Consider the following 19,016-nt stretch of genomic DNA (forward strand, 5'->3'; position numbering starts at 1 on the left):
TGGTTGTAATAAGTCTTCTCCATCTCTCTCTCCAGGCGTCAGAGAGGGAGTGTGCGTGGGTTGTAATAAGTCTTCTCCTCTCTCTCTCTCCAGGCGTCAGAGAGGGAGTGTGCGTGGGTTGTAATAAGTCTCCTCTCTCTCTCTCCAGGCGTCAGAGAGGGAGTGTGCGTGGGTTGTAATAAGTCTCCTCTCTCTCTCTCTCCAGGCGTCAGAGAGGGAGTGTGCGCTGGTTGTAATAAGTCTTCCTCTCTCTCTCCAGGCGTCAGAGAGGGAGTGTGCGTGGGTTGTAATAAGTCTCCTCTCTCTCTCTCCAGGCGTCAGAGAGGGAGTGTGCGTGGGTTGTAAAAAGTCTTCCCCATCTCTCTCCAGGCGTCAGAGAGGGAGTGTGCGTGGGTTGTTGTAATAAGTCTTCTCCTCTCTCTCTCTCCAGGCGTCAGAGAGGGAGTGTGCGTGGGTTGTAATAAGTCTTCTCCATCTCTCTCTCCAGGCGTCAGAGAGGGAGTGTGCGTGGGTTGTTGTAATAAGTCTTCTCCTCTCTCTCTCTCCAGGCGTCAGAGAGGGAGTGTGCGTGGGTTGTAAAAAGTCTTCCCCATCTCTCTCCAGGCGTCAGAGAGGGAGTGTGCGTGGGTTGTAATAAGTCTTCCTCTCTCTCTCCAGGCGTCAGAGAGGGAGTGTGCGTGGGTTGTAATAAGTCTTCTCCTCTCTCTCTCCAGGCGTCAGAGAGGGAGTGTGCGTTGGTTGTAATAAGTCTCCTCTCTCTCTCTCCAGGCGTCAGAGAGGGAGTGTGCGTTGGTTGTAATAAGTCTCCTCTCTCTCTCTCCAGGCGTCAGAGAGGGAGTGTGCGTGGGTTGTAATAAGTCTCCTCTCTCTCTCCAGGCGTCAGAGAGGGAGTGTGCGTGGGTTGTAATAAGTCTCCTCTCTCTCTCTCCAGGCGTCAGAGAGGGAGTGTGCGCTGGTTGTAATAAGTCTTCTCCTCTCTCTCTCTCCAGGCGTCAGAGAGGGAGTGTGCGTGGGTTGTAATAAGTCTCCTCTCTCTCTCCAGGCGTCAGAGAGGGAGTGTGCGTTGGTTGTAATAAGTCTTCTCCTCTCTCTCTCCAGGCGTCAGAGAGGGAGTGTGCGTGGGTTGTAATAAGTCTCCTCTCTCTCTCTCCAGGCGTCAGAGAGGGAGTGTGCGTGGGTTGTAATAAGTCTCCTCTCTCTCTCCAGGCGTCAGAGAGGGAGTGTGAGTGGGTTGTAATAAGTCTCCTCTCTCTCTCTCCAGGCGTCAGAGAGGGAGTGTGCGTGGGTTGTAATAAGTCTCCTCTCTCTCTCTCCAGGCGTCAGAGAGGGAGTGTGCGTGGGTTGTAATAAGTCTCCTCTCTCTCTCCAGGCGTCAGAGAGGGAGTGTGCGTGGGTTGTAACAAGTCTTCTCCTCTCTCTCTCTCCAGGCGTCAGAGAGGGAGTGTGCGTGGGTTGTAATAAGTCTTCCTCTCTCTCTCCAGGCGTCAGAGAGGGAGTGTGCGTGGGTTGTAATAAGTCTTCTCCTCTCTCTCTCCAGGCGTCAGAGAGGGAGTGTGCGTTGGTTGTAATAAGTCTCCTCTCTCTCTCTCCAGGCGTCAGAGAGGGAGTGTGCGTTGGTTGTAATAAGTCTCCTCTCTCTCTCTCCAGGCGTCAGAGAGGGAGTGTGCGTGGGTTGTAATAAGTCTCCTCTCTCTCTCCAGGCGTCAGAGAGGGAGTGTGCGTGGGTTGTAATAAGTCTCCTCTCTCTCTCTCCAGGCGTCAGAGAGGGAGTGTGCGCTGGTTGTAATAAGTCTTCTCCTCTCTCTCTCTCCAGGCGTCAGAGAGGGAGTGTGCGTGGGTTGTAATAAGTCTCCTCTCTCTCTCCAGGCGTCAGAGAGGGAGTGTGCGTTGGTTGTAATAAGTCTTCTCCTCTCTCTCTCCAGGCGTCAGAGAGGGAGTGTGCGTGGGTTGTAATAAGTCTCCTCTCTCTCTCTCCAGGCGTCAGAGAGGGAGTGTGCGTGGGTTGTAATAAGTCTCCTCTCTCTCTCCAGGCGTCAGAGAGGGAGTGTGAGTGGGTTGTAATAAGTCTCCTCTCTCTCTCTCCAGGCGTCAGAGAGGGAGTGTGCGTGGGTTGTAATAAGTCTCCTCTCTCTCTCTCCAGGCGTCAGAGAGGGAGTGTGCGTGGGTTGTAATAAGTCTCCTCTCTCTCTCCAGGCGTCAGAGAGGGAGTGTGCGTGGGTTGTAACAAGTCTTCTCCTCTCTCTCTCTCCAGGCGTCAGAGAGGGAGTGTGCGTGGGTTGTAATAAGTCTCCTCTCTCTCTCTCCAGGCGTCAGAGAGGGAGTGTGCGTGGGTTGTAATAAGTCTCCTCTCTCTCTCTCCAGGCGTCAGAGAGGGAGTGTGAGTGGGTTGTAATAAGTCTTCTCCTCTCTCTCTCCAGGCGTCAGAGAGGGAGTGTGCGTGGGTTGTAATAAGTCTTCTCCATCTCTCTCTCTCCAGGCGTCAGAGAGGGAGTGTGAGTGGGTTGTAATAAGTCTTCTCCTCCATCTCTCTCCAGGCGTCAGAGAGGGAGTGTGAGTGGGTTGTAATAAGTCTTCTCCATCTCTCTCCAGGCGTCAGAGAGGGAGTGTGCGTAGGTTGTAATAAGTCTTCTCCTCTCTCTCTCCAGGCGTCAGAGAGGGAGTGTACATGGGTTGTAATAAGTCTTCTCCTCTCTCTCTCTCCAGGCGTCAGAGAGGGAGTGTGCGTGGGTTGTAATAAGTCTTCTCCATCTCTCTCTCCAGGCATCAGAGAGGGAGTGTGCGTGGGTTGTAATAAGTCTTCTCCTCTCTCTCTCTCCAGGCGTCAGAGAGGGAGTGTGCGTGGGTGATCCGGCTCAGCGTGCTGCTAGTGGGCCTGGCCGGCACCGGGCTGGCCTTCATCGGGGAAGGCGTCATGGCGTTGTGGCTGATGAGCTCGGACCTGCTGTACTGCATGATCTTCCCGCAGATCGTCTGCGTCCTGCACTGTCCCTTCGCCAACGGATACGGCGCGAGCGCCGGCCTCCTCCTGGGCACCTTCCTGAGGTTCCTGAGCGGGGAGCCCGCCCTCCACATCCCCCCCGTGCTGAGGTTTCCCGGGTGGCGGGAGGACGCGTCGACGGGGGACGTCCACCAGCGTTTCCCCTTCAGGTCTCTGATAACGTTGATAACGTTGCTCACCATTCCCTCGGCCTCCTGGCTGGCACGCCTGGTGTTCACCCGCCACATGCTGCCTCCCGCCTGGGACGTCTTCGGTGTCTCGAGGGAGACTGGGAATGCTGGGAATGAGACTGGGAATGCGGTGAAGGGTGTTAATGTCCTTGGTGTCTTGAGGGAGACGGGGGATGCTGTGAAGGGTGTGAACGGAGCGGGGAGAGCAGAAGCCGCTACTGAGACTACTGAGAATCTGCTGGTTACCTCCACCTCCGGCTGCTAGCAGATCGGTATAGCCCTATCGATGATACTGTTTTTGATCGATTGATTGATTGATTGATTGATTGATTAACAGTTTGCAGAATTACAGTACATTTCAAGTACAACTCAATACAACAACTGTTAACTGTGAGTGGACGACACCATAAGGCAGTGTTTCCCAACCTTTTTTGTCCCAGGGCACACTTTTCATAGCCTAAAAATCTCGGGGCACACCTAGATATATACGGTGTGTATATATATATATATATAGTAAAACGTCTTTGATACCAAACACATTATACTTTTGACAGAGTAAAGCTTCTTTGAACATGACAGCACTCATCAAATAACTTTAAAGAGAAAGAAAAGGACAGAGACAGCAGTGCTGCCAACGAATATTCCATATTCGAACGAATTTCCGAATCAAAAAAATTAATGAATAACTGAATATATCAAATTAACAATAGGAAGCCTGCAGCTTTCGGGGGATGGTCAGTGTTACTTTCGGTCAAATCAGGCGACACTAAAGTGCCGCGGCACACAGGTTGGGAAACACTGCCATAAAGCATTACACTTGTTTACAATAGGGCCCGCCATTTTCAATTCATCAAAACAATTAGAGACGTACGGATATACACAACTATATAGTCAAAACAGGAACTCATCATAGAGGTAAAAAGGGAAAAAATAAGAAACATAATACAGTGAGGGGGAAAGGGGGTGGGTGAGGGGGGATTCAGATTTTACGGGGGCCAGTTTCGAATTGCAGCCGTCCGTAGGTGCCCTTTGAGGGCGGTTTTGAAGGAGTCAAGGGATTTGCATGTCTTAATGTAGGTTTTATTCCAACCCCGATGGTCTAGTAGTCTGCCACATACATTGGCAGAAACCGTAATAGCCAATTCATTCAAACTCGCGGGGGGGTGTGGGCTTGGTGTTGGGGGCTTGAGAAGTATTACTTTGCATTGACAAATTGAACATGTGTGTGTGCTATATTTTGTATATGAGTTTTCAAAAATAAATTGGTGAAACTGAGGCACTGTCTCTGTCCTTTTTTTAGACAAGTTTACTCTTGTCAAATGTATAATGTGTTTGGTATCAATTAAAAAAGTTTTACTATATATATATATATATATATATAAACCGTATATCTAGGTGTGCCCCGATATTTCTAGGCTATGAAAAGTGTGCCCTGGGACAAAGAAGGTTGGGAAACACTGTACTAGACCACAGATTACCGATGTGACCAATGTTTTGTTAGAAAGAAAGCCATGATCCATACCGTAAAGAGTTGAGAACCTCTGGGTTTAAATGAGGATGTTGACATGGGTGTTGTACTATAAACCATTAACTATATATTCCATTTGCTCCTTGCTTTATGATGGCCATGTACCTGGTGTCTGTACTATAAACCATTAACTATATATTCCATTTGCTCCTTGCTTTATGATGGCCATGTACCTGGTGTTGTACTATAAACCATGAACTATATATTCCATTTGCTCCTTGCTTTATGATGGCCATGTACCTGGTGTCTGTACTATAAACCATTAACTATATATTCCATTTGCTCCTTGCTTTATGATGGCCATGTACCTGGTGTTGTACTATAAACCATTAACTATATATTCCATTTGCTCCTTGCTTTATGATGGCCATGTACCTGGTGTCTGCATTGTATTGCATTGTGCGTGTCTTTTGTTTTTTTCTGTTAATTGTAATTACTTTTTCTTGGTGTTCCTATTTCAGCGGACACTTGTGTGTCCTTTGGGTGTTTTTTTGTAGTACACTAAATTTTCTCTCACTGAAATGTTTGACACATTTGTTTACACATTATTTACTAATTAAGTGATGAAACTATGTATGTGATCCACCGTGACAAACACTAAGGGCCGATTCATACTCCTATTTTAGAGCCCAATAAAAGTCGCTTCGGCTCTGTAGAGCCTACAATGTTGAGATCGATCAGTCAATCCACCGAGGAAATAAGTGGATGAGGAAAGAAGGAATGAGTCGTTTTAAAGCATAAACTCAAGAAAGAAAAAGAAGCGAAAATGACCGGATATGTCAGCCAAACTGAAGAAAAGAATGGAGAGGAGCTCTAGGCAAGTCCCACATAGGAACATTCCATCCACTAAACTAAAAATCACATGAGTGTAACGGTCATGTTGTTTGTGCTGCACAGCATTGACTGACTGAGTGAGAAAGGTGGTAGTGGAATCAGAGGCCTTTTATTGGGTGTGTGTGTGTGTGTGTGTGTGTGTGTGTGTGTGTGTGTGTGTGTGTGTGTGTGTGTGGGCGGGGTCTGCAATCAGGAATAAGCAGCAGGTGTGCAGCCTGAACCAGATTGATGATCTGTCCATTGATTGTAATGTAATGTATGCATGTTAGAAGGTTTTAAAATTATTACTCAGGCTTGGAGTGACTATCAGCACTGAACCACATACACTAAGAAAGGCCTTTCAAAGACGCATCCGATGCCATGAGTGTGATTTCTTATGGATTTGTACAACTTTGTGAAAAATTCACTTTGTCAACAAGCACACGGTCTGAAAGTGACCAACGGTCATATTTCTCTGGCTAACCATAGACTGTAAAAAATATGGACAAAGCGTTCGCCGGGTCTAACATGAACGTAAAATGAAGCCTGTAATAATATGCTAATTCCTGATGTAAGTCGCCATCTTTCTAGATCCGTTTGGTACCAGCTGGCCATTGGCTGGCTCCGTTTTGTACCAGCTGGTCATTGGCTGCCCAGACAACGAGGCGGGACTTCTCCCCTTCTTCTCCGTTGGTTTTTATTTTGACTCGAGTGGGAGGAGAAGACTCTTGAGTGGGAGGGGAATCCCGATCATAGACTGTAACGGTAGCCACGCCCCTCAGAACATACGCGACTTTATGGTAATTCTTTTAATTAATGGGACCATAATTTTCCAAAAAGAATATTATGACATTAGAAATGAGACTTTAAACTAGTGACTAGAAGAAGAAAGTATTCATGACCATGTTTATTAAGGTAATACAGTCTAGGTGAAGTTGGGCCAAAATACATGGGCCTCTATGGAGCTATGGGGCTTTTTGGGTCCAGTCCAGCGCCACAACAGGCCATTATATGAACTACCGATTTCAAATGAGGCTTCACGAAATATCTGGCTGACTGCCCCCCTGTGGCTAACACCAACTATCACTAGGGTTAGCTTATATGAAAAAAAAGGTCTGGATAAGGTGCTTCTAAAGGTGTGAGCGACATATTTCTCCAACGTTTGGTTCAAGAGCTCTTTGTTTAATGTCCAAAGTCCAAATGTCTCAGACAGAAACTTTTCCTAAACCCCCAAACAGGTGTTCAACAACCATCATATTATTTGAGGGGGTGCTAGCCCCTCCTATGCCCAGCTTTCCGGGTTTGGGTGAACACAAACATTGGCTTGTGATTGGCTGATCACCCCATATAGCAATGCTTTGATTGGCTGAGCAAAGTACATATTGAAGCTAAAAGTGAGGGCAGAAAAGCGAAGACGGAAAAGTGAGGACGCAAATTGTGATTGGCCGGCATGAGGATGTCTGATTGATAAGAGCGCCCCTCACTTCACACGAGTGTGATTAGGAAAACATCGTGCCATTTTATCATGATTATTAGTGAGGACCTATTATATGAAGATAGGTGGAAAAGTGGTGAAGTGGTCCTTTAACCCATTCTGACCTGAGATCAGATTATATGTTCTATTCTATTCTATGTCTTCTACATCCTGACAGTTTTCTGAAAAAGCTATGTTTCTATGTCAGTCGTTCTTCGATTTTTCAAAAAATAGCAGACGTACAAGCTCATAGCGCGCCACAACATAATGACATAATGCTAACACAAAAGGGGTTCCCGCCTCAAAATGGGTTATAGCAATGTACACAATTTAAGGAAATGGCGTCCTTTGAATACGAGTCAATCAATAAATAGTGAATAAATACATAAGCTTAAGCAACAAAATATAGTTTATTGTTTGATCAAGGTGGTACTGAACAGATCAGTGCAATTTTGTAGCAACAATTATAGGAATATATTCAGGATAGATAGCCTATAAAGGACCTTCTGTATTAAAAAAAAACAATACTTATAAACTGCACAATACTTCAAAACAGTGGAATGTACATTGTGGTGCGCGATTAAAATGTGTACATTTGCGTTATTTTTTTTCTATAATTAATACATTCGAAATGAATCAATAAAAAATCCCTGCCCTAAATAAAGAGATATTTTTTGGGGGTGAACTATCCCTTTAAGATCTTTCAACCTGCTCTGCTTATCTTGGCCATGCCGTTCTGGCTGAACATCTGAACAACATTATTTGTCAATATTCATACATTTTAAACATATTCATGAATATTCATACACTAAACACATATTACTCCAGATTTTTTTTTTTTTTTAAAGCTCAAAAAATTCATATATGTACAAACTCAAAACACGCTCTCTGAGCTTAGAGCGGCTATTTTATAGGGACTCAAGTAGTTAAAGTTGTTCCCAACCTGTGGGTCAGGATCCCCTGGGGGCTACCGTCCACAGATTAATGAATGAATGCATTTTATTTGTATAGCACCTTTCCAAACATAGCTACAACGTGCTTTACAGACAGGTTATAAAACAGTAATCATAAAAACATCAAAACAACAAAGCATCAAAACATCAGAGAAAATAAAACATGAAGAAAATAACAGGTCAATAAGACAATTTAAAAACAATATTAGGAAAAACACTTGGCATACAGATGTGTTTTTAAAAGCTTTTTTAAAGAAGGCACTGATTCTGCTAATCTAAGGGCCAAGGCCAGGGAGTTCCAGAGCCGCAGATGACAGCAAATTGAAAAATACCAATGAAATAATTACAAAGAAAGCACTTAAAAAAAAGCATCAAAACTAATGCAACAAACTAGACTATAGATAGGAGCCAACAGGAAGCACGCACATCTCCAGAAATTCTACAGGTTCTGAACAAGAAATATACGTACAATGAAAAGGAAGGGTTGTCCGTACAGTTGTGCGGACAACCCTTCCTTTTCAACAAACTATTCTATAACATAAGAAAGAGGCAACACTTGTGAAAATCACTGATGTACAAGCTCACTTGTATAGCAGATGTACAAGCTCGCATGGCGTCAGCGTGCATGGCACCAAGCTGTGACAGCTTGAATATCTTCTATTTTTGAACGCTTGAATCTAAAATGACACATGCTTTCCTGGTGTTAATGCGTTAAAGTGGTTATGGCTACAACAGTTTGTACTCAGTGGTCTAAAGTAATTGAGACTTTCACTTAAGTAGGCTACTGCTTATTTGCTGTATTTGTACTTTTTTGAGTATTTCCAATTCAAATACTATAAGTATTTCTACTCCACTACGTCTCAGATCCTAATGTTGTACTTTCACTCCACTACATTTTTTTGAAAACTTTAGTTACTAGTTACTTTGTAAATTTTTATTATTATTACAGTAACGAGTAACTAAGCCCAATATACATTTCGATCATTTGATCTACTAGCTAACATTACTGTGACTCTGACGCATTGAGAGCTTGTAGATCTGCTATTTTCAAACGATTTTTAGATATTTGGAAACTTGAAATGATAGACATTCTACATAATGAGTACTTTTACTTTTGGTACTTTAAGTCAATCTTAATGCTAGAATTTTGTACTTTTACTCAAGTGCATTTTGAATTCTGCAGTATTGATACTTTTACATAAGTAGAAAGTACTTTTTCCACCACTGTTTGTACTTAAATGTTTGGGTTTATATGATCTTACTGTAGCAGAACACTGAGCTGCAGTTTGATCAATGAAGTGAAAACCATCACTTCTCACAGATTGAGTATGTTGTATATGGTGAACAGTACCCATTCAACCATGTTCCAGGGTCAGTTCCAGGGTTCCCGTGACGGTACATTGCACAGTTCCAGACTCCATAGTCATTGGGATATCCACTGCCCCAGTACCTGCACAATAAACAACAATGTATTGAACCTCATGCAGTGACTTTGATAGAATTAGAATATAAAAACATGTCTCACTGTGTTGTCAGTGGTGTTCCATCCAGCCACGTCCAGCTGCCCTGAGTCCTGGTCAGACCAACCCATGAATAATGACCAGCAGGGCTCAATCCATTGATGAATACCTGATTATTTGTACATGATTGAATCATCATTAATTGTATCCAATACATTCACTTCTTCACTATAATCATGGAATTAGGTCACATGCAACTATGTGGACAATCTGAGAACCCATCGTCAAAAAAAATTAAAAAGAATCACACCAATGTGAACTGAGTGTTGCAACTCCCCCCCCCCCCCCTCTCTCTCTCTCATTAGCAGGCAACAGTGCAGCACTATCCCTCTCTCTGTTTCTGGCACAACAGCGCCCCTACTGGTACTAACTGGTAATAACTGGTGCTCATTAACACATACATAGGTGAAAACATAGATGAACACGGACATTGCTGTTCCTTGGAGTGGTTGCACCACTCAAAAATAGCACCCTATCTCCTTGAGTCGTATCTGGATGATGAACACCTGGACACACTCACGCTCAAACACACACACACGGGGGGGGGGGGGGGGGGGGTGGGACACACACACACACACACACGGACACGGACACGGACACAACTAACCTGTTCTTCTCCACTGTTAATGACTACCAGATCAGCTCCTAGCCTCTGACATTCGTCTCTACCTTCCTGCCATGATTTATCTCGAGTAGTTCTGTAGTAACAGCTGCATCCAAACTTCTCCCATCCAGTGGAGCACAACTTGCCTAAAAACATCAAACAGGAGATTTACTGATGGATTTTCAATGTACTGATAATGAATTCTAACACATAGTTGTAATAATAATAGTAGTCATAGATGTAGTGGAGTGGAGGCAAAACTATTAACAGTTTGCAGAATTACAGTACATTTCAAGCACAACTCAATACAAAGACTGTTAACTGTGAGTGGACGACCCAATAAAGCATTACACTTGTTTACAAGAGGGTCCACCATGTTCAATTCATCAAAACATTTAGAGACGTACAAATAGACACTTCTATATAGTTAAAGAACAGAACGGAAAAGAAACATATACAGTGAGGGGAAAAAAGGGGGGCTGGGTCTTGGCTGCATGGGTACCTACTTCCTACTACTACTCCACTACATCCCAGAGGAATGATAGTTGTCATACACCAGAATCTCTACCTCTATATCCCAGATAATAATTAAAATATCAATGATATTATTTAAGTTATTTTTTATCTTCTCTCACCTGCTATCTGTGTCTTCAGCTGGTTTACTTTACTTTGAAGCCGGTCCTTCTCCTGCGTCAGGTTAGTATTCTCCAAGATCAGAGTTTGGTAGTTGGACTTGTTGGACAGCGTGTTATGATCATGTACCAGGGTGTCGTTGGCCATGATGTTACTGCAGGGTGAACGATCTGCGAAGGACAGAAATGGATGATAAAGACAGTTATCGCTGCTGTTCATGATGAGGTCAAGCATTTCTTTTAGAAGAAAATCTCAATGTTGTTAATTATCCTTTTTTTTATGTGCATTGTCACTTGTCAACACTACTTTATTCATCATACTTTTCAGATGCATATCATGCATTGCAATAATACAAAAAGAAACAATGAATTTGATTACAAAAGAAGAAGAATAAAAATGAAAAAGATGGCCTCCATGCAATACTCACAGCTCACTCCCAGGCCTATGATCACACCCATTAGTATAAGACACAGCATCCCCAGACACCCAGCAACCACTCCGAGAGGCCTCCTCTCTGTTTTAGAGCGCTGTCCTGAAACGGCTACTAGGTTTGCAGTGACTGATAGAGAGATAGAAAGAGAAAAAACAAGACTGTAGTCTGTGAAAGTCTCTAAAACATCAAAGGAATTATATAGGCAATTCACACTGAGACGGACTGAATCCGTTTCATTGGAACCGTTTCCGAATACAGTTGCCTGGTCCCCGATGGCCATGATTCACATTACCCAAGATTCAACAGCGCACCCGGGTACACTTGCATAACACACTTTAATCCTCCTGATGACGGTGTGCTTGATGGCTGGCGCGCACGGAAACTGACCATCAACTGACCATCAACTGTGCGACATTGTCTCAAATAAATCCAGACACACTGAATTGCATTGCCTCTTTGCCGTTATACTACTATACTGTCAGCCTGCCTGCTATTCACTGTGTCAGTCAGTTCTGTGCTCCAGTGTCGTGTTTGATATTAGTGTGCTATGGATTCTACTTTAGCATTATTATTATTTTGTTTTACTTTGGAAACTATGCCAAGCAAAGCCCAAGAGCCACGTGTAATAAGATCAGCACGTACTGCGGTGCTGCGCGTATAGGCAGATTCAACAGAAGACGGGCGGCGTTGAGAAATGAGCTGGTGTTACGCGTTGTGCAGCACTGCAGCGGCTGTGTGTTTTTTTTTGTTGACGCTTGGCTTGTCGACTAGAGATTATGTCACGTTCTTTAAAAAAAACAGTCCACTTCCTTCTTTAGGTACGCATGCATTCACATTGGAACGATCTGAATACACTTCAACGGTCCAGAGACCCGCCCCCCATGCGGTCCCGGGGAGGGTTGGGCAATCCGCTCCCGGGAACGGTACGCATCATTCACACTACCACAACATCTGCCAAGTGGTCCCGAGTGCGCACCCGGGACCATAGTGTGAATCGCCCCATAGTGAAGGATATTATTCCATAGAGCACCGAAGTCCTGACGTAACTCGCTCATCCCTTCGATTCCCTGGTTCGCGGAAGTAATTTCTCTATGGAGAATAACATGGGGTGATCTTAATATCGTCTACTATAAGCGTTGTGGTCCAAAAATAAACAAGCTGTCTCTGTGTTATTGTCAGGGAGGTGTCTCTGTTTCGTTTGCAACAGTCAGTCACTCATATATGATACAGTCTGCTTCTAGCGAAAATCTAACTAATTCAGTAGCAGTAACATTAGCGTTTTCTCTCAGTCAGTTGATTCTTCATATCCATATGAGTGAAGCGGCCGGGATGACATGTTTATTTTTCAAACACAGTTCTTATATGAGGCGATCTAAAATCCCCCTATGGGGTTTATACATTTATAATGCAAATAAAAAGTACATGAACCTGTGGATTTGCGCCCTCTACCGATATTGACGTCAGACTTCGGTGCTCTATTGCAGTGCAGGGTGGAGCCAGAGGCAATGGGAGGAAGGGAGACACCTGGGCTGCGTCCGAATTCATTCCCTATGCCCCATATAGTGCACTACTTTGGCGTTCCGCCATTTTGTTGTAGTGTCCGAATGTGTAGTGAGCATTTTTGCACCCTAACATAGTGGACTGAAGTATCCCACAATGCACCGGGAATTGTAGGGAGCATCCGATGGTCACTACAAAAACACAGCGAAGCAAATCTGCCCCATAATGCATTGCTCAAGCTCGCTCTTGAGCGCACATGCACGCGTTTGCGCACGTGCGCTGCTTCTGCATGCATGCGCTCATTGCGCTCCAACTCAGAACCAGCGAAAGAACTCAACACAAATGTACTTTTTAAACTTTCGTTTTCCCTTCCCTGGCGGATCTCGAAGCTACAGATCTCGAGACAAATGATTTGTGCATTTATTTGAAATTGTTTTATTTTATTTATAATAAATTACTCATTTGCAATAGTATTACTGATCCATTGTATCACCCAGGCCCAGCGCATGACGTTAGGAGAGGAATCAGTTGCTTGCTGTAGAATATATTTGTGAGATTCTTTATCACAAACGTAGGCTAAATGCATGCATGTGAGACACATTAATTGTGTCCGAACATATGTTTTATTAATATTCATTAATTCCTGCCATTAAAAAATATGCTATCTAACATTATTTCATTGATTTGCGATAAATACATTAAAACTTCATTATGTAGGCAGTCATTTATTGGACTGCTGTTTCTGTTAACACCAAACGTCCGTATTATTATTGTGAGCGGAGCTTGTAGATCGGCTACTTTTGGTAATTCTTTACCAAAAGTAGGCCTACTCGATACAAGCTCACAACACGGACGTCGCGTTGCTTATAGATCGACTAACCTAATGGGGATTTCATGCAAATAAAATGTACATGAACCCGCGGACCTACAGCGCCCTCTACCGATATTGACGTCAGAGTCGGTGCTCCCCATACAGGGAGTATTGTCCGAATTCATCACTATAGAGTCCACTAGAGTCTGGATCCCCGTATGGGGGGTAGGGAGTAGGGAGTAGGGAACAACCCTAGCAATTCGGATGCAGCCCTGGCCTGGCTGGCCGGTGTCTTCCTCATCCAGACCATGCTTCCACTATGCTCTCTCTCCATTCTTTCACAGGCTGCGTTTTGGGCAGCATGCCGTTATGAGTTGGAAACTTAAGTTTCAGATTTAATTCATTCGTTTGTTAATAAAACACTTTTTAGTTACCTCCGGTCTGGTCTGCCATGGGCTCTCAACCTTTTTTGTTATGGCCTTATAGAGCCAGGCCATAAGAATGTGCACTTATTATATGTTTTGTGCTGCAATAAATTCTGTATGAAATCTGAATAATCTTTTCTTGAATTAAGGACAGACAGTTGTAGTATTCTTTTTACACGTTAAAGGGATAAAAGGGACCTTGACAAGGATTCACAACTCACCCTGAAACTCAGGCACTCCGTGGTTATAGCTGACTCATTGTGACATAAACTCACCCTGAGCCTGTCTTCCTGCTGCGTTGTCCGTCGTGTCCTCCTGTGGTCCAGGGACGCAGTCGTCCACACTCTGGTAGATTTCCACCACTCTCTCCTCCCAATCTACCCTCTGTCCTCTGTCTCCATCTCTCTTTCTCACCTTCTTTTTCATGTCTGGCTCGGCATAAATATCTGATTCTGTGTCTCCATCTCTCTTTCTCACCGTCTTTGTCATGTCTGGCCTGGCATCAATATCTAATTCCATAGAAGTATGAGAGCCTTGAGCCATGAGTACAAATAAATAGTAACTACGTTGTATGAACTATATAACCATAACTAGCTTAGCAAGAATATCACCATGTCAGCCTGTGGCTGGTTTTTGGCACAATTCCTTCATATAGGCATTGTGCCCCCCCTCCCCCGTACAAACGGAAGCTAGTAACCACAGTTTATCTGTAGCTTCATCTGTCCAAAGTTACACAACCCTCACACGACATATGGAGAACTTTAAGGAAATGACGTAACCTACCGCACTTCCTATTTCATATTGGCTTTGAAAGCGGTATAGGTTGTGTTTATTTTGTTCTGCAGATTATTTACATATTATTTACCCAAAGTTGTTAAGACACATGCTGTGTTTTCATAGTACTGCATCTGCTTTATTTAATGTGGAAAACACATATACGTCAGAGCAGAGCAGTGATTGCCTCATTGTCCTTTGTACAGAATAAATCTACTCACTGCTGAGATCCTGGTCTATGGTGCTTCATGACACAACGCAAGACCACGTCTGTTACAATCGCATGCCATCGATTTCACAATATTTTTGAGTGGCCTATGCACAGCTGTGTGTGTGTGTGTGTGTGTGTGTGTGTGTGTGTGTGTGTGTGTGTGTGTGTGTGTGTGTGTGTGTGTGTGTGTGTAGCAGGGGGGGGAGCAAATGCATTACACAGTAGCATTTCTAACTGCTGATTGGGTGGGCAGCCTACAGCCCGCCTACCAACTGTGTAGTCTGTGTACGACAATAACACGCAAGACAGAGCCCTGATGCACACCTGTCTCCATATAAGGGCAGGGCAAAGCAGAGCACGCAAGTACTGTCGACCGCTACAAACGTTCAAATCTCAGCCTCTCTGTAAGACATTGAAATGAAATACTAAAGTCGGGTTATAACTGGTGACGTAATAAAGATAGGTTTCAGATTACATACATGTATACTGTAACGGCGAGCCGTTTATTATTGTTATTTTCTGATTATGGTTCGTTAAATATATATATTATGTACTTATTCTTATTTCCATATATATATATTTACGTTAGCCATTCGTTCGCTCCTTACAGTTGTGGAGCTATAAGCTTGTATATCAAGACTGCCAGCAGCGTTGTCTACGCTGTGCCATTGCGGCCAGCATTGCTGCTATGTTTACTGTCTCTGTTTTCTCAAGTACAGATGAAGGTTGTCCCTTCTCGCTCGCCATCTCTCGCGAGAACCGGTGGAAACCATGTGAGGTCTTGATCCCTCCTCATTGGCCACGAGTCGTCACCTAAAAGACTCCATCCATGTTGTTCTTTGAGATGACATCGCTAACCTAAGCTCTAGCTGTTTTCTTTTCATTTCCGTTGGTTTAAACTTTGCTTATCCTTCGACAGGTTAAGTTGTAGTTTTCCATGCTGTTGTTATAGTCACGTCAATTACATCTACATCTACCATCAACATCTACTATAATTATATACCTCCGAGCATACGCATAAAAAAGCCAGCACGAGCACAATACTTGCGCGCTCTGCTTGCGCAAGTAATAACACACACACACACACACACACACACACGCATGCGCGCGCGCACACTTGCTTATGGCAGTCCATCGTTGTCGATGATGACTTCATATCTCCTGGGGGGGGGGGGGGGGGGGGGGGGGGTAGGGGGTGGGGGGTTTCAGTGCTTGTTGCACTAATGCACCCTCATGTGGCTGTTTAGACCAATTATTGATCCGCACACTTATTGATCCACACACACGGCTGTGTTGAACCTGCTTGGACGGGTCTCGCAGCGCGCGCATGCCGCTGCCTGCGCTTCTCTGCGCGCCTCAGGGATGTCTCGGCCTCCAGGTGGGAAACACCCGTGAGGCAGAAAGAGCGCCAGGTGTCTCGATCCGCTGCTGTCCTTTCCAGGTTGGAGGGTGGAATGTCGCGTGAGCAGCACCGGCATGTGGTCCTTATAGGGCCTTCGTTGTCCTCCTGTAGACCTCTGGCCGTAGAGAATCTGTGGGAGTAGCCGGACTGCAAACTGAAACAAACTGAAACACACTTGCGTTAAAAGGATAACAGAAAAGGTCAGCTCAGAGGTCAGGTGTCGATGGTTTTCAGAGGTCCAGCTCTCTCCTGGTTGCGCTTATGGAAGTAGGCCTTTCCAAACTCGTAGGTGCTGATCATGACGGCGCACGCCGGAGCCACTTTTATCACCCTGGGCATGACGCCTGCAAACAGTCCCCCGACGCCGTTCTCCGCTACGATCCTCCTCAGCACGCCGAGGGTCGAGGACGACATGTTCGCCGCCTTCAGGTCTCCCAGCTCCACCTGCCTCTTGGTTTTGACCACGTCGAATGGCGAGGTGGCGACGGCGGCGACGGCGCCAGACGCCGCTCCGGAGACGAAGGTGACGGCGGAGGAGGTGACTTCGCCGCCGCCGCTCTGGGCTCTGTGGCACAGCCAGGCTTTGGTCTTCTCGTAGCTGTACCAGTACAGGGCGGAGAAGGGCACGTCCCTCAGCAGCGTGGCTCCCCAGCCCCTCCACAGTGACGGCCAGCCCTCGGACCGCAGCGCCCGGCCGACGCAGCCCGCCAGCTGCCGGTACGACTGCCTCTCCGACTGCAGCTTGGTTCGGATCAGCTCCAGCGGACTGATGACCGTCGCCGAGCCCACCCGGGCCACGGCGCCCGCCACCAGAGGCGCCGTCTCGGCGTGCTCTTCTCCCATCCTCGTCCTCAGGGAGGAGCACAGCCGGTCGTAACAGGAGAAGTAGATGACGGTGGCCGGCACCGCCATGACGAGCGTCGGAGGGAGTCCGCTCCACAGAGACGCGATGCCCTCGACTCGTACGATGTTGACGAAGGCGTGCGCCGTGCCGTTGAAGTGGCCCGGTGCTTTGTACCAGGCCCGGGGGGAGCTGCCGTTCTCACACGCACAACACATGTGGTCCATCAGGCCGTTGCAGTAGACGAAGCATGTCCCTTTGGGGAAGGGCTTGTTCTGCGCCTGGAGTCTGATCTTCACCACGTCCAACGGGGTGACGAAAAGGGAGGTGAGGAGAGCTCCGGAGCAGGAGGCCACGATCTGTTGAAGTGGAGTGAGGCCATTGCTGGCTGCTGCTGGCGCTGGTGGACTTTGTCCATTCATAGTGACACCTGGTGTCCACTAGCGGCACGCTCCCCCACAGGCACACACACACAGCCTCATGTATAAACAGTGACTCAAGGAAGACTGGGTATAGGACACGCCGCCGTGGTGTCTGAACCTAAACCAAGATATCTAACCTGTGTTTGTTGGGAATAGAAGGTGGTTCAATTAAGGAAACTAGTAGGCCTAGTTTAAGCCAAAGGAGTGGGTGTGAAGAGTCTCTTATACGGTCGAGATATCTGCGTTGTACGGTCAGATATATATCCTGGTCTGTGAGGTTAGATTAGAGCTGGAGCGTGCAGGTCGTCTCCATGATCAGTCATAGACCCTCGAGCGCATTATTGGTCAAACGTGCACGTCTCTTCCATGCACGTTGGTTGAATCTTCCTCTATCTGAGGATGCTTAATGTCCTTTAGACCTTTGTTGTGTCATCGCTATGTCACAATGAGCCATGAGCCAATCACAATGCAGTGCCAAAGGTCAGCCATGTCTCAATATGGAGTCCACCGTGTCAGTCAGATCCATGACGTGGTGAGACAACCAGTAGTAATTGACAACCAGGACTCGACTATGGAGCAAAGGGGCTACCTACCGCTGCCAACTATTGCCTTGTTTCCCCTCCCCTCCATGTATAGGGGCGGGGGTGCCCATATAGGGGCATTTACTGAGGATAGAGGATATGTGCGTGACATCATCACCAAACCAGGAAGTTATGCAGGAACGCCTACTGAGTGGCAAAAAACTACTTTCTGGCCTTGACAGCCCACATACATCCACACAGAAACGTCCTCTCTGATTGCATTAAACAACGTTAAACAATGTTATAAACTCACTTTGCCTGTTGCTTTGCCACTCGATGTGCCATCTACTTTAAGCATGCGCATACCCTCTATATCAGCAATCTCAGATCCGGTTGTCTAAACTATAACGCCACGGATTCAAGCGTTATCCCCATATTTGGTCATATGCATATATTATAGGGGATCGACCCACTTCAAACTGGGCATTGAGCAGTGCGGTGCCCGCCGTTGAGTAGTCTGGATATCCACCTGTACAGAACCGCCGATCCAAACCATATGCCCATAAACGGGCCCAGAACCGTGGCACTCCGTGGTTATAGCTGACTCATTGTGACATAATAGTCATTTAACACATTTTGGTGTCAGCATCATGTTATGCTTTAGCTATTTAAAAATAGCAGATCTCCAAGCTCGTAGCGCGCCACCGAGTGGCGCGCTACGAGCTTGTAGGTCTGCTATTTTTGAAAAATCGAAGAACGACTGACATAGAAACATAGCTTTTTCAGAAAACTGTCATTTTCAAACAGACATTTTTAGAATCTGATCTCAGGTCAGAATGGGATAAAAGCCCCACTGACTGCATGCACAGTCAATAATAATAATAAATAATAAATAATAATAACAATAACAATAACAATAAACTTTATTTGTATAGCACCTTTCATACAGAGTTGCAGTTCAAAGTGCTTCACAGGCAGGGCAG

General features: G+C 45.6%; 2 protein-coding genes and 1 long non-coding RNA gene across 3 annotated transcripts in view; 1 reads left to right on the plus strand and 2 right to left on the minus strand.

Annotated features, from left to right (window-relative positions):
- LOC310864617 (high-affinity choline transporter 1-like) overlaps positions 1 to 3,433 on the plus strand; it is a gene marked incomplete at both ends in the record, with an annotated part of 45,062 nt that extends 41,629 nt beyond the window's left edge. The window contains one exon of the mRNA XM_083773305.1: positions 2,819 to 3,433. Within this exon, the coding sequence (XP_083629431.1) occupies positions 2,819 to 3,433 (615 nt within the window). The remainder of the gene's footprint in view (positions 1 to 2,818) is intronic.
- Positions 3,434 to 10,811: 7,378 nt separating this feature from the next.
- Positions 10,812 to 14,235, minus strand: LOC310864352. The gene is made up of 3 exons (XR_014569736.1): positions 14,138 to 14,235; positions 11,121 to 11,252; positions 10,812 to 10,863 (listed from the first exon to the last, which is right to left on the minus strand). It is a non-coding gene; the product is annotated as an uncharacterized lncRNA (long non-coding RNA).
- Positions 14,236 to 16,462: 2,227 nt separating this feature from the next.
- On the minus strand, positions 16,463 to 17,512 carry LOC310864619 (mitochondrial glutathione transporter SLC25A40-like; the record flags this gene model as incomplete). Its single annotated transcript, XM_083773307.1, has 1 exon — positions 16,463 to 17,512. One exon carries the CDS (start codon positions 17,510 to 17,512, stop codon positions 16,463 to 16,465), a length of 1,050 nt encoding a protein of 349 aa, XP_083629433.1.
- Positions 17,513 to 19,016: the final 1,504 nt, after the last annotated feature.

Source organism: Protomyctophum parallelum (genome assembly GCF_964188405.1).
Source record: "Protomyctophum parallelum genome assembly, chromosome: 9".
NCBI lineage: Eukaryota > Metazoa > Chordata > Actinopteri > Myctophiformes > Myctophidae > Protomyctophum > Protomyctophum parallelum.